The 15,499-nt window shown below is 55.7% G+C and overlaps 1 protein-coding gene across 7 annotated transcripts in view; it reads right to left on the reverse strand.

Moving 5' to 3' along the window:
- JARID2 (jumonji and AT-rich interaction domain containing 2) overlaps nucleotides 1-15,499 on the reverse strand; it is a 283,238-nt gene that overhangs the window by 8,082 nt on the left and 259,657 nt on the right. For all 7 annotated transcript variants that reach the window (XM_032247772.1, XM_032247766.1, XM_032247771.1 and 4 more), the window contains 9 exons: nucleotides 14,544-15,046; nucleotides 10,987-11,079; nucleotides 8,334-8,452; nucleotides 8,172-8,242; nucleotides 6,893-7,007; nucleotides 3,815-3,920; nucleotides 2,829-3,011; nucleotides 2,177-2,307; nucleotides 983-1,166 (listed from right to left, as the gene is read on the reverse strand). In XM_032247772.1, the coding sequence (XP_032103663.1) occupies nucleotides 983-1,166; nucleotides 2,177-2,307; nucleotides 2,829-3,011; nucleotides 3,815-3,920; nucleotides 6,893-7,007; nucleotides 8,172-8,242; nucleotides 8,334-8,452; nucleotides 10,987-11,079; nucleotides 14,544-15,046 (1,505 nt within the window). The remainder of the gene's footprint in view (nucleotides 1-982; nucleotides 1,167-2,176; nucleotides 2,308-2,828; nucleotides 3,012-3,814; nucleotides 3,921-6,892; nucleotides 7,008-8,171; nucleotides 8,243-8,333; nucleotides 8,453-10,986; nucleotides 11,080-14,543; nucleotides 15,047-15,499) is intronic.

A 15,499-nucleotide genomic window follows, 5' to 3' on the forward strand; every position in this document is an offset into this window, starting at 1 on the left:
ACATGGAAGTACTGGCCTCTCGGGAGCGTGCAGCTGAGGGGCACCTGTGGGATGCCAGCACCACGCAGCATATGGGGTGGGCACCTCTTAGCTAGGCTTCTGCGCTGGAGAAGCGGAGGTGCTGGCGGAAAGGGAAAAGACCTGGGAGGATGGTCAGGCCCGTCAGGCGTGCTGTGTGTGGCAGGCCTAGGTGTGCAGCATGGCGGCATGGAGCCATCTACAGTGCCAGCTGGGCATCCCTACCCAGAGAGTGTCAGGACAGCTGCCTGGTGAGAGGTCAGGTACAGACTGGAAGAAACATAGCAAGGGCCATGGCGGTCCAGTCGCCACATAAGAGCTGTTCGGAGCCCACCTCTGGCCTGGAACAGGGGTGAGCAGGGGGAGGAGGCAGGGTGTGTGTTATGAAGCCCGAAGCTGCAGCAGGCAGATGGGCACGCAGCAGCCAGCAAGGCACACTAAGAAGGCGATAGCGTGGAGTGGCTGTGCCAGAAAAGCATCTCTATCCCAGACAGGACAGGGGGAGCATCGGCTTTCACCAAGGACACATTCCAAAGTCCTCGGGGGCTGCGGCAGATGATGACGTAGCTGACCAGAACCAGGAAGCTTACAACAGAGCCAAAGGGCAGAGGCCATGGGCCCGGGCCCAGCAGGGACAGGCCACAGGGCGGGGGTGGCAGATGCTGCCCAGCACTGTGGGAAACCCTCCCCTCACTGCCAAAAAAAGGATGGAAATGAGCAGAGAGCATGGGGGCTGGAGTGACAGAGCAGGACAGTGGGGAGGCCACCTGCTTCCCAGGGAGGAAGGAGGCACTGCAGGGCCCAGGGGAGGGCCACACGTGCGCAGAGCAGGGGGACAGCCTCTGTGTGGCCTGGCCACTGCGGGTGAGGCAGCTGCCTCTGGAGGCCAGAAGCCCTGCCGAGGTCCCACAGCAGAGACGCAGAGATGGGGGCACAGCAGGTGGCCTGGTGGAGGGCGGCTCACCATGGACAGGTAGCACAGGTGCTGGCAGATCTGACACCTCCTCTCCGACGTCTCCAACTGCAGCCACTTTCGAGGCTTTTTCTTCCCGTCCGCCACCGTGCTGCTGCCGTCATGGCTGCCGTAGCGCGCGGAGGAGTGGAGGCCAGCCTCGAACAGCTGCCTGCGCTGCCGCAGCTCCGTATCCCTGCCAGACACAGGAACGGCCCACACCTTCAGCGACAGCCAGCAGAAGAGGGGACACGTGTGCCACACACCGGCCTCCCTCCATACACACCCTCCTGTCGGGGAGTGAGCCCTGCTAGCGGGCAGAGTCCAGCCTGGGTCCCGGCTGCCTTAGTCTAAAGGTCAGGGACAGCCCTGGCTGATGAGGCTGCTCTGTGGCCGGACGTAGTAACTTGGGGACAAACACATCACAATGCCACTGCAACCATGGCCACCTAGCAAGGGCCTCTCCCTGTGTCCCAAGCCAAGGAGAGAGTCAACAAACTATCCACTGGGATCATCACCGAAGGTTTGAAATTCACGTGCTAACAGCATAACCCAGAGCCTGGCTCCAGGATGGGAGAGGCAGCGAGAACTGCACAGGGGGGAGGAGAAGGGGGCCACACAGCAGACGCTCTGCCCTGACCCGCTTCACCCAGGTGCACATCGGGGGAGGGCTGTGGAGGCAGGATTGCTCGCCAGCCACACGCTGGGGTCAGCTGCTGCTGCCTGGAGGCCACACACACACACACACACACACACACACACACACACACACACACACGGAAAACACAAGGGGTTTGGCAAGAAAATGGAGGGTGGGGGGTGGGGGCAGCTACCCATGCCCTCCCCTCACTGGTGTGGAACCAGGCTCTGACACAGTGGGTCAGCAAGGACTGCCAGCGCCCACGTGCCAGGGCTCAGAAGCCAAACTAGAAGTCAGACCCACAAAGGAGAGGAACCTCTTGGCGCTGGAGGTGCTGACTCTGAACATCAAGAGGAAATTATTTTCAAAAAAACATTTTTTTAAAAGCCTTTTCCCATCTGGAAAAGCATGTCATGGGCCAGCAATTCCTAGGGTCTCTGCGGCTGCAGGCAGGGAGCACTGTCTGCCCACCCCGGGCCTCCACCCTGCTGGGCCCCCAAAAGGGCAGCCAGGTTCAGCTCTCTGGCGTGGGCCCTGGGGGTCTCCCAGAACCCTGAGTCTGCTACCTGAGTTCATCCAGAAGGGCAGAGATGGTGCTGAGGGTGGGGCCATTTTCTTTTTTTGCTTCTGCTTGTGCAATCTGGTAGAGTAACTTCTCCATGGAGAATGGCTTAGCTATATGGCGACGCTTCATTTCCTGAAAGAGGAGTCACATCCCTTCAGGGTGGATTTTCATTACCAGGCAGCTGTCAAGGTTTTTCTTGGTGCAGGGGGCAGACAGGCTGTCTGAATTTCCAACTCTTTGCATTTGGATTAAAAACTCTTCCAAATTTTGGCTCCCTGGGAGAAAAGCACCATGTACTAGGAAAAGTCACAGCAGTTCCCTGCCAGCCACAGGCAGCTGCCACTCCTTCACGATGGGTGGAGGCTCTCTGCCCATTGATTCTAAGCAATTACTTTCAGCATCTTCGGTAGTTTTCCAGTACTGTAGGGGGTCTGTCAGTAACGGTCTAATCAAAACTCTTTGTGATACAAACAAATCCCGAACAACTTTTCATTCCTAGAAATCCCTTCAACCACCTCTTCAGAATTTCAAAGACATATTCCAAAAGGAACTATCTACAAACAGACACACGTGTGCGGGGATGCTTCTGTGTGCGCCCCTGCATGGCACTCACACGGATGCAGGGGCGGGGGGGTGAGGCCGGCTCTGCTTACCTTGGCGGTCTCAAAGCCCATACTTGTCCACTGGGTGGTAGCAAAGTGCACAGTTTCAGACACGCTGTAGCCACAGCACACTTTGGACACAAAGGATCCCGGGAAGCAGACGACGAACTGGCCGCTCTGCTGCACCGTCCTGTGCACCTTGATCCCCTCTTTGCACAGCACCTCCGGGGAGATCTGGGGAGACAGGGCCAGGCTGAGGCACACCCCTCCCTGTGCACGGGGACACCTGCGGTCTGCAGGCAATGCATGAGCACCTTAAGAGGCCTGCTCTTAAGGACATAGGATTGTTTTATATGGAAAATAAAAACATGTCATTCCTAACACAATTAGGAACTTCTAAATCGCACTGGCTCAAGAGTGATACAGGTTCACGTGGAGCGGAGGACGCGATAGTCACACACGGGCCCCTCGTCCCTACCTGGCAATGCCAGGGGCTAGAAACAGGACACATTTATACACCAGGAGGCTGCCGGGCTCAGCTCCAGAGCCAAGGAGGCCACGGGACCACACGCTGGGCTCAGAAAGGAGTCCACCTGTCCGTCTCTCCTCTCAGATGGACAGGTGGCCCAGACTGGGGTCAGCTGAGGCCAGAGAAGCTGTCAGAACACAGCTCAAGCCAACACTTCCTGGGAACTCACCAGCCCTGTGATTTCCTGAAAACAGGGTAAGAAGCCTTTGTGCTCACTCCTCTCAGGGGCCCTGAGTTAGGAGTGGCAGGGACAAGAAAACCCAGGGCTCACATCAGTCCCCAACACGAACAAGCCAGAAACAAAGGCCGTGCAAAACCCCAGTGCCCTGTGCAATCCGATGGCAACTCAGTTTGGCTCTTGTGTGAGTGGGCCTTTCTGCCTGCGCCCTTTGGGGGTTTGTTTTGCTGTGTCCTCGTTGCCTCTGAAAGGCAGGTTCACGGGAAACCACGTTCTAGTGCCCAGGAGGCCCTGTAGCTCCTGCAGGCGGCGGCAGCCAAGGGGACGCACCATGACGTTGCTTTCCAGCATCTGCAGGCCTGGGGTGCCGTTGGCTTGCAGCAGGGTGTGGACCACATCCTCCAGCTTGTTCTCCTCCTCAGCAGGAATGCAATACCTGGGTCATTGAGAGACACGAGACGAGCAGAGACTTGACAAGGGGCTCCTGCACGTGCTGGGCCACCCCCGTCTCCCTCAGGGACCCGAGCACACACGGCAGAGGCTCTGCTCTGCGCCAGCAGGGATGGCAGGCTGGCCTGGCAGGGTGCCTGGTCACCGCTGGCTCCCACGCCCCACAGCAGCGGAGCCGCTTCCACCCTGCACGCAGCCAAACCGCAGCACACCCGCGACGTGAGACGCTCATCTTTTATGTAGATCTGACCCATGCGGTGAGCCAAAAAGCCTTCAAACCAGAAACAGATGTTCACAAACCCCTATAAATCAGAACCAGACACACTGCAGCCTCCACGGGCCTCTTCTGAGGCTCCAGCCCTGCGCCCTCCTTCGGTAACAGAGGCCATACCGGAGCGGGACCTGATGCTATCCTCACAAAGAAAACGTGGCTCTCTCGGCCCTCTAGCCAGCAGCAGCAAACCCAGCCCTCTACAAATGCGCCGGGCTGGGGAAGCAGCCATGACCCTGCACAGGCGCCGCCTCAAGGCCAACTCCCTGGCGGATGCCGTGGAGAAATGAGGGTTGGAAAATACCCAGCAGCCCCCAACTCTGCTCCCACTGGGGAGTTCTACGCATTAGGACCTAGCCCACGTGGCATCAGGCCCATATAGTAAGACACGCAGGAGAATCGAGGCCACAACAGACCTGCGTCAGAGGGTGGCCTGGGAAAGTGGCCCACGGACCCTCCAGGGTACAACCATGAGGCTGACAAGGGGCCTTGAGTGCGAGAAAAGGTGGGAGGTGCAGGTAGGGACTACACGGCCTCGTCACGGCAATCCCGGGGAGGGGAGGAGGTTTTGCCCATGTCCTCTGCGTCCCAAGAAGCCCACCAGCGCCACAGTTCCACTTACGGCACGTGCAGCCCCTGGTACCAGGCGGACAGCGTGAATGAGGGAGACATGAGGGGAGGCCCCTGCAGTGCTGGGTACAGGGCTGGCCGCCCTGCCCTTGGGCGTCTCAGGCTGGGAAAGAAGACATCCGTGTGGAGAGGAGCCCAGCAGGTCTTCAGGATGCGAAGCCAGTGAAGGCATCAACCACCATTAAACACAAAGACGTGGGCCAGCAGCTCCGGGCACCGCCACCAGCCCCTCCCAGCAGCCCCTGCCTCCTAGCTGCGGTGCCCGCCTCTGCACAGGCCTGGCCGGCGGGCAGCCACCTGTGACCCATAGGTGTCTGTGACGCACATTTCGCTCTGAGGCCAAATGCTGATTTCAGCTGCTCAGTGAAGGCAACAGCCACATTCAAGTATTTTTTTTTAATGCTCATGTTATTCTCAATGCAAACATATTCTGTTACTGACTCGTAATTTAAATACAGGGTTTCTAACCAAAATCACATGTTTGAAGAGAAACCACACACCACCATGTTCTCTGATCCCATCCGTGCCTCTGCTTTCTCTCCCGTCAATGAGATTCCAGGGGTGACTCCAAAGAGCCCACAGAGAATATCACATTTCGCTATCTGTGACTCAACGTCGTTCAAGCCGTAAGAAAAGCCACACGGGCCATTTCACACCCACTGCCTCCTCAGAGGAAGACACTCAGGCCTCACATCACTGACTTGGGGGTGACCGCAGGAACGCCAGGCCATGCCACAGCAAGCGGAATTCCTCCACAAGGAATGGCCACGCTCTTCTTCCGGGGGCAAGGGCGCTTCTCGGAATTGTCCTGTCTGTCCCCTTCCCGGCTGCTCTCCTGTCCTGGCTCGGCTGCAAGGCTGCAGTCACTCCCCATTCCTAGAGAGGCAGGCAGGGCTCCCCGGGCCCAACACTGAAGACCAGCTGCGGGAGACACTGCGATCACCGTCCACGGCACACAGACCCACGTGGGAAGGGAGCGCTCCCTCACGCCGTGGGTACCACTCACCAGAAAAGCCAAAGCGAGGAGGCTGCAGCCGACGCTGACTCCAAGGAGTGGGAACATGAGTCCCAAGACTTTGTTTATTTTAATAAAGAAGGCTTAATCACCCCATTAGGGCGATTAGCACAGCCAGCACGGATGAACGGCATGCCGGTAACTATCAGACCACACGACACCTGACTGTACTGATTTCCCATCTGCCACCATAAACAAAGACATCAGAGAGCCCAGCCTGGAGCAGGAATGGGTACAGTGAGAGTCAGGATTACAGACGGGGCCAGGTACGGTGGTTCACACCTGTAATCCAGGGACTTTGGAGGCCAAGGCGGGCGGATCACCTGAGGTCGGGAGTTCAAGACCAGCCTGACCAACATGGTGAAACCCTATCTTAAAAATAATAATAAAATAAAATAAATTTAAAAAGAGGATTACAGACGGGACCCGCAACACCCTCTATGGGCTACACAGCGTGCATGTCTCCACAGACAGGAGCCAGATTCCCAGGTCCACTCTATTCCCCACGTGGCCACCGACACATAGGAAACACTGGCGCTTACAGAGAGGCTGAAAATGACCAATCACGAAATAGCACAGCTTATATTCAGTTCACAGAGAGCTGACGACATGGTCACTACCACTGGTTAACTCTGTGTGGCACTCTTCCTACGGTTCCTTATCCCAAATGTGAAAATAACTCTTAGAAAGCAACACGAAAAAGTGACTAACCCGTAAGGAAACAAAAACAGACCTAAGCCAGTAATTCAGAAAACGGAACTGAAATGGCCACGAAGCATTATGAAAAGAATTGCTCATCATCAGAGAGCGTTACAGCACCCTCTAGCACCCCAACTCTTCCAACAGAGGCAGGGGATCCCAGGCTGAGGCTACAGCAGAGAACACAGGATGGGCCTGAACACAGAAAAGCAAGTTCTTAAGTGCTTTGAACCACCTGGACAGGAGGTTCCCCGCACGGAGGTGACCCACAGGGAGGTGACCGCACTCAATGTGGTCACATTGGTTTCTGCTGCCCCTGCTCCCGCCCAGGCCGCGTACTCACCAAATGCAGTCAGCACCAGTGTGTAAGTAGTCGATGTATGGAAGGTGATTTTGGTCTCGAGACCAGCATGAGGTAGAAAAGACCATGCCAATATTTAGCCAGGGAATAGTCACTCCTGAAACAAAGAGTGAAAGGCATTTTTAATAGCTAGGGAACAAGGTCTCAAAGGAACAGTAAGTAAAAATCTCTTCCTTCTGCTAACGCAAGAAGGAAAGAAAATGGGACTCAAAACCAGACAAAAGGCAGGGAGCAGAAGGTGCCTGCTCTTTCCTGCTTGTGATACAGAAGTGCAAGGATATGAATACCGTTTGAATACCACAGCAGCAGCATACCGGCCTCGTGAGGGAGGTGGCCGCCCTATGGGCTGGAGCCCCCGAGAGCCTCAAGGGTGAGGACCTCAGGGCAGAAAGCAAGAAAGCCCCTTTGTTTGGCGAGGCCTCTGCACAGAGTGAGTCAGGCACAGCGCTCCTCAGCTCAGCGCAGAAATGAGTCAGGTTCCAGGACCTGGACAGGCTCCTAGCCACCTTCCCCAAGGCCACGGCCTTCACCGTCACAGTGACCACAACCTCCACAACCCCTTGGTTTCCCCAAAGCCGGCAAAGCATCCATCCCTCACGAGCCCACTGACCATCTGGAGAATTGATGATCTCAGCCTGCGGGAGCCTTAAGGAATTGTGACTTCTGCTTTGAAAGCAGCAATTTCAAGGTTCAAAGCTGGCCACTGAGCTTCTCCCAGCTCCAGACCATGCCACGTTGTTCACCTTTCCACCTTTTCTACTGACTTCACCAGCCATTATGTTACCCCTTTTCTAAAAATCAATTTTCTGACTGGGTGCAGTGGCTCACACCTGTAATCCGAGCACGTTGGGAGGCTGAGGCGGGTGGATCACGAGGTCAGGAGATTGAGACCATCCAGACCAACATGGTGAAACCCCGTCTCTACTACAAATACAAAAATCAGCTGGGCATGGTGGCATGTGCCTATAGTCCCAGCAACTTGGGAGACTGAGGCAGGAGAATCGCTTGAACCCAGGAGGCAGAGGTTGGAGCTTGCAGTGAGCTGATATTGCACCACTGCATTCCAGGCTGGCAACAGAGGGAGACGCTGTCTCAAAAAAAAAAAAAAAAAAAGTCAGTTTTTCAATGCATGTGCTGTACAGGTGAAGACCCCACCCCTCCCGGGAAGTGCCTAGGAGGGATTTCCCAGCTCTGGTCCTCAGCAAGTAGGACTCGTGGTCACAGCTACCTCAGGCAGACAGGTGGCCACAGTCAGGCTTACCAGGCACAGCACCGAGGTGACGCAGGATGGACCCTGTGTTATTGGGGAGGACGGTGAGGTTCCATCCGTGCCTGCACAGGGGAAGACGAGGGACGTTACAAACTGGCGGGGGAAAGATGCTGTCACATCCCCAGGAACACGGACGAGAGAGTCCCAGGTTACCTTGAAAAGGGCTCTGATTTTCCCACTGGGAATCCACTGCCGTGAGTGTTGGTGTCCACCTTGCCACAGTGCACAGCCACGTGGCAGTCCTTCTCTTCCACCAGCCGCCAGTACTCTTGCTGCAGGGAACAGGAAAGGGCTGGTCAGCTCCCCTAAGGTCCCACAGCCAGAGCACAGTTCAACCCAACAAAACCGGGACACGAATGCCTGGTGCGCACACCCCTCAGAACCAAAGCTGTCTTTCCAGAGTGTCTCCAGCAGGACGTGAATGCAGAAAGCAATGACAGGTCACCTCCAGGCATATCCTCAAGATGCCAGAAAGCAGGTCTCCGAGATCTGCACACCCATGTTCACAGCAGTGTTATTCCCAACAGCCAAACGGTGAAAGCCGCCCAAGTATCCCATCCACAGATGGATAGACAAAACCCTTATCCATCCATCCCATGGCCTATTACTCAACTTCCAAAAGGATGTAAGTTCGGACACGTGCTATAACACGGGTGAACCTGGAGAACGTTATGCTAAGCGCAGTAACTGCCGATGATAAAAAGCTTCTGACATGACTTTTCAAGTGTTCCATCTAAACAAATAAGGGGGCGAAGACTGGGGCACAACACGCTTTGACGGCAGGCAGGCAGCAGCGCCCAGGCCCCTTTGGGGCAAGCCTCCCTGCAGTCACCTTCCGCTTTATTCTCAGTGATCACTCCAGAAGCACAAAGTCCTCTTCACTTATCTCAGAAGCCTCCTAAAGCTGGAACCCCATTTAGTGGAGAAGCCTAAACCGGAAGCACCTGGCATCGCATGGTCCCGTTAAGCTCAAGGAAGTGCTACTAGCAACGCCAAGACCAGTTCCACAACACCGTGACTTCCACAAAGAGGGGGCCAGCCTAATGGAGTCAGATCTCCACAGAACCAGAACACATTCCACAAGAAACGGCTGGATTCTCTCAACAGACTCCCTGAGTGCCGAACCCGGCCACGCATTTGCTGAAACTGAGGGCAACCAGCTTCTGCTGGGGGCATAAACAGGTGGGGAGGGGAGGACGGGACTCCTCCCAGCTGGTGGCCAACTCTAGATGCTGTCTGCTGACTTTTTTGGGAAGACACAGAGCACAAGAAGCTAGGCAGTTCAGGCCTGAAGTTTAAATTCTAGCGAATCTCCCTTTTGTGTTTAAATATTTACACAACTGCTGGAGCAAAATCCAGACTTTCAAAGGGAATTAATTCCTGAATAAGCAGCTATAAAATGAGCTCAGCTTCCTTGCACATCACTGTAGTAATAAACTTCTGCACCTCCGGGATGGCCACAGGACATGTGCTGTTTGGCAACACAGGCCCTTTCCCAGCTCCAATGCTCAGCCTAGAAACCCAGGTTTCCTCCGCCTGACATCTCTACCACAAACGCCACGTGTGCTCTGGAAGCAGCTGCGACAGCCACGTGTCCTGGACCAGGGTTCAGCTGCCATCGTGGCCGGTGGGGGTGAGGCAGTGGTGCCTGCAGCATGGCAATCACAGCCACGGGGTCAGGTGTCAGGCCACTGCGTGGCGTTCAGCAGCTGGACCCGGGATACACAACGCAGGCAGCCCCTGCATGTAAGCAGAGACCTAAGAGAGATGAGAACGGTGCTGACAGTAAACCTCTAAGTCCCCACACTAGGAAAGCAGGGTTGACCCGCAGGGCTGGGCATCCTAAGCAACAACAACTGCGGGGGGGGGGGGGGGGGGGGCAAAAGCCACCCAGGGAGGGTAACCAGCCATCCTGGTTTGAGCAGGTTTGAAGGTCACACTTCCAAACCCTGGGCAAAACAGGATGACTGAATCCCCAGTGGTCAGCATGTCTACATGGGACAAACTGACCCTGGATTTTATTTGAAAGTGGTGGCATTAAAAAAAAAAAAAAAAAATACCATAAAAGCAGCAAAAGCCTGTCACACACCAAAAGATGAGGCTGTGGTCAACAAATACCTCCTGTTCCCTGGCCGGCAGCTGCCCTGAACCAGCGATTCGGGTTTGGATTCTTTCCCTTTCCACGACCAAGCACTACTGAGAGCGCACCGACGTCAGCAGCTGGAAGTTCACACGGACTCAGCTGGGCACTGGCCGAGGGGAGGTAAACAAACAGATCCGGTCTCTGTCCTGCAGCGCCGCACACAAAAACTCCCCCTAATTGGTCTGGGCACAGAAGTGCTCACTGTCTTTCCAACCTCATACTAACTCAAAGAAGAGAGTTGGCAGAAGCACAAAAAGGGCAATCTGCCAATCCCATTAAATACAAAATAGAAGAGAAGAAAAAGCACAACTGTGGCTTCAAGGGATTCCAAACATTCTCTTGCACAACAGACAGAGGATGGGGTGAGAAGCAGGCGGGAGGAGAAGGTGAGGGCAGCGGGACGTGCCCAGAAGCGGCCCCGCGCACTCGGCAGCTCCCCACCTTCACTGGAGTGTTTTTGGCTTTGAAACAAGTTGAGATCAACCTAAGTGAAAACTTTTGGCTGCCCTGGTGCACGCTCAACACAGAAGATTAACTCAGCCCCGTGGCATCCGAGTCCTTTCAGTTCCCCGGGCTGCAGAGGTCAGGGCAGGACAGGATGGCCGCGAGCTGGCCGAGGGGAGCCCCCTCACCAGAGGCAGCATGAGGGGCCACTTCTCTCACCTCAATTTCGGCTGGGGCAGGCTCCTTGCTGAAGCACATGCTCATGATATTCCTCGCTGTTCGATAAAAAGTTGTTAGAGAAACAGACCTTCCCTGAAACGAAACAAAACAAGAGTAAAGCTTCAGAAACAAAGCGCAGCCCTGCTGCAACGGAGGCCCCACGCCTGTACGAGCCGCCGCGCCCTGGCTTCCCTGCCGCTGTGGGCCACCTTGTATCCTGAGTTCATGACAGGCAGAGAAGGCAGAAATCCATCCTCTAAGATCCCGAAGTGCCAGCAAGAGAGGGAAGACCCCACCAAGGATCACCCGTGTGAGGGCCAAATGGCACTGCCAGAAACAGAGGCTGACGCCCCGGAGTCCCGAGCAGATGCACGGCAGAGGCGTGGAGGGCGCCTCCAAGGCCCTGCTAAAAAACAGCTTGCAACGGAGGCAGACTTTCTCAGCTGAGCCCACGTCAGGGGCAGGACAAGGCTGCAGGCCAGTGAAGAAACTATCAGTGGCTACCACCTGACGGAACTCGTGACCAGGGATCCCACAGGAGAGAAGCGGGGGAGACAGAAACTGGGTGACGTCTGCACCGGACAGTCCTTGCCAGGACAGCAGCCTTCATCTGCAGTTGCAACCTGGTCACCTTCTTGCCACAGAACCACCTGCTGTTCCCCGTGGCACCTCTTCTTCGATGTCCCTCTGTCACTCTGTTCCCAATGACATCCAAAATGATTTCCTTACTACGATACAATAGCTGAGTGTGTCAGTCTGGGAACCGGGAGTCAGCACCTTCTTTCACCTCCCACACCAAATGTGGTTCATTTTTCAGAGGGAAGCCATCTAAGACCCTTGCTATGATTTCTTTCTTGACCAGGCACATTTATGACTTGAGGCCAGAAATATCTCCTGAGCACCTACTGTGTACTAGGCCAAATCCCAGGGGCTGGAGACAGAGAAGTGCACAAAACACACAAAACCTCTAGCCTCGTGCAGCTTCCGTTCAGTCTGGGGAACACACAGGCCTCAGACACCCAAATACAACACGGGATCGGAGGCGGTGCCAGGTGTCACGGAGAGCGGGGGAGGGTGGTCAGGGAAGTCTTCCCTACGCAGCACTGGCCACTGCAGTGTTCCGGTACAAGTGACAGGGCCAGAAGAGGGAGCGGCAGACGCTTCCAGTCACAGTCAGCATGGCAATGCTGCCTTGGGCCTTTCTCTCCGGCTCCAAGGGAACTAGATGGGGTTCTAACTACAGGAACATACTTCTTGCAATTCCAAGCCGCTCCCGACGCTGTGTTTCTTGTAACATAAACAAAGGGATTGAATTTTGCACCAATGCAGAGTGCAGTGAGCGGAAGTGAGGATGACACCAGCACACAAAAGTCAGCAGCCAGGACGCCAGGGCCGCAGACAGCTGCACGCTCAGGGCCCCCACCCCGTGGGTACATGGCTGCCTCGGGGCTTCGCCACGGCCACCAGGCAGAGCTCCACTATGTTTCTGTGATGAAATCTACAAATATCCTTGACAGGATATGTTTTCAAAAACCCAAACCTCTTATTCGGAGCAAACACTCATAGAATTGGCCTTCTTCGGTAAAAAGTGAAAATGTTGACAGTGTCTCATTGCACCAGTTGGCTATCCAGAGTCACAGGATTCAGCGTGTGCTTTACTTGACAACGGCTTCTCAGTAAAACATTCAGGAAACACCAAATAAAGTTCCCCAGAGCTTACAGTGTCTGGGTCACACTTTCTCTATTCTTAAGAACACTGACAAGTCAGACACAAGGCAGCTGGGTCTTGGCAGGCAGCATCCTGCAACCCCACCAGGCAGCCTTGGAAACAGGATAGGAGACTCAGATAAAAGGCCAAACCCTCTCAGGTCTCAGGACAGAGAGTCGGGAACCTCCTTCCAGAGAAGCGAGCAAGTGTGTGGGATGCAGCCTGAGGCGGGTCTGTGGGGCCTAGACGTAAAGTGGAGCACAATGCCGGGGCCCCGTGCTTCCAAGACGTGTGATGGTCTCAGAAGCCCACACTGCTCAGCTACAAGGGTAGGCAGAGCCTGCAGTCAGGCAGCCGTGGGCACCTGAGGGTACAGTGGGTTTAGGGATAACCCACAGCCAATGCCCAGTGAAGCAGCAACCCCCCAACCACACAATCCCACCAGCTCACCAGGGCTGGAAGCAGAGAACACTTCCCTCCCAGTGAATCCAGAACTGGGACCACAGAGGGCAAGTCTGTGCCGGGCAATTCAGCAGGGACCTCAACTTACAGGTCATAGCTGGGCTTGTCCAGCTGGGCCCCGGGTGTCCCTGCAACCCACTGGCAGGCCGGAGAAGGGAGGAAGCCCCAAGCCTGGCCTCACAGCCAGGCCGGCTGGGAGGGGCACCAGGAGGAGAGCCAGTGACCCCGCTTCCCTTGCTTCCTGGAGGTAAGTTTCCTCAGGATGGCTGTGCTGCAGTGAGGCCTGGCGGAGACGGGGAAACGCTACGTGTTCGTTTGCTGGGTTCTCCCCTACTCTTCCTTCCACAGTGTGAAAGGCGAGATCCATTTTAATGGCTTTATCAGGGATGGCCCTCCACAGAGAGAACCTGGCAATGCTGGACTGGCAGTGAGCTGAGTGGATGGAAACGAGGAGGCAGAGAAGACAAGTGGGCAGGGTCCACTGAGGGTCCAGCCAGTGAGTTCAGCTGTGTCTGGGCAGCTGTCATGCACCAGGATGAGACAGGGGTGCAAAGAGCAGCCAGCACAGAACTGGGGATGCAGGTGAAGCGAAGCATGCAGCCCAGGTCCTTATCCCTGGCAGATGAGGACATGTGCATGTGCACGCAACATGCACACACAAGCCAGTTAACGAAAAGAAACCTGAGGCCCAGGGCAGGCAGGAATGGACCTGTGGTGTCTTCGTGGAGTGGACTTCCCCTCCCTTACTGGGTCCCTTGCCGCCCCACCTTGCAGCGTTCCATCAATGCACCCAGAAGGCCCTCACTCGGTTCCTGGATATCAGACTTCCCAGGCTCTACAACCATGAGCCCATACATTTCTGTTCATCATGAATTGCCCAGTCTGTGCTGTTTTGGCAGCACGAAGTGGACTAAGACAGCGCCCTTGGCCGGGCGCGGTGACTCACGACTGTAATCCCAGCACTTTGGGAGGCCGAGGCAGGCGGATCACCAGGTCAAGAGATCGAGACCATCCTGGCCAAAACGGTGAAACCCTGTCTCTACTAAAAATACAAAAAAAAAAAAAAAAAAAAGAGCCTGGTGTGGTGGCACGCGCCTGTGGTCCCAGCTACTTGGGAGGCTGAGGCGGAAGAATCGTTTCAACCCAGGAGGCAGAGGTTGCAGTGAGCCAAGATTGCTCCACTGCACTCCAGCCTGAGCCACAGAGCAAGGCTCTGTCTTTAAAAAAGACAAACAAAAAAAAAGCCCTCATCCAGCACAGTGGCCCGCCCCTCCCTCATTGCCCCAGGGAGTCAGAGGGTGCACAGTCCGACACGCAGCACGCCCTCTGCTTCCTATTCCTCCTGCACTCCTGCCGCCAGCGCTGGCTGCTCTACACAGGCCCCTACCTTATATATGCACTTGTGGAAGTCATTGAGGACGCCTTTGTCCTCCTCCTCCTCCTTGACCACTTCTTTTTCCTGAGCGAAGAGTCGCCGCCGGCCGGTCTTCAGCTGGGCCTGGCCCACCTCTTTGAGCTTGCTGCGGAAGCCGTTCCTGGGGGCCACGCCGTGGATGAGCCCATTCTTGGGCTCGAAGCGGGGCAGGGGGTGGAACTTGTGGTGGTCATTCTCTGTGTGGCCTTCCAGCGGCCCCTTGCGCTTCTCCAGGATCTCCTTCTCCATCAGCACCTCCTTCTCCAGCCGCCGGTGCTCCTCGGGAGACAGGGAGTCGTAGGACAGCAGGTACTGGCAGTAGGCTTCCTGCAGCTTGGCCAGCCGGTCCTGGGCAGTTCTGGGGATGCGCAGCATGTCTGCTAGTTTGTTCCATTTTTTGAGGTCAGTCACTTGCTGCATGCCGCCCATCTCATTAATTAGCCGGAAAAAGCAGGCCAGGTCGAGCTCGCAGCCCCCTGGGACGGTGAAGGGGAAAAATGGGATAGTTAGTGATAGGGACACGAACAAGGCGTTCCTCATTCAACCTGTAATTCCTGAACTACTCCTATGAGCCAGGACACTGGCAGCCTCTGGGGAGACAACGGAAACGGCAGGCTTCCAGTCTACAGAGACAGGCGTTACTCGGGGATGGGACACAGCCATGTACGACGAAGATCAAGTGGAACAAGGGGCCACCATCTTAGGTGGGGGATGTCTCAGGAGGCAACACTGAAGCTGGGGCTTGGCTGGAAGAGGAATAGAGCCGGCCAGACAGACATAAGGGGAGAAACATCCCAACGCACTAGTGCCTGTGTTCCTACATGGAGGCAGGGGTCATGAGAAGATCCCAGGTGAGGAGCAGGCAGGGGCCCCAGCCGCATCCACTTCCCAGCATAACCTGGAATATGTTTGATGTTAGAAATTACAGA

The sequence above is a fragment of the Sapajus apella genome, unplaced genomic scaffold, assembly GCF_009761245.1.
Source record: "Sapajus apella isolate SASKATOON/1434 unplaced genomic scaffold, GSC_monkey_1.0 scaffold63, whole genome shotgun sequence".
NCBI lineage: Eukaryota > Metazoa > Chordata > Mammalia > Primates > Cebidae > Sapajus > Sapajus apella.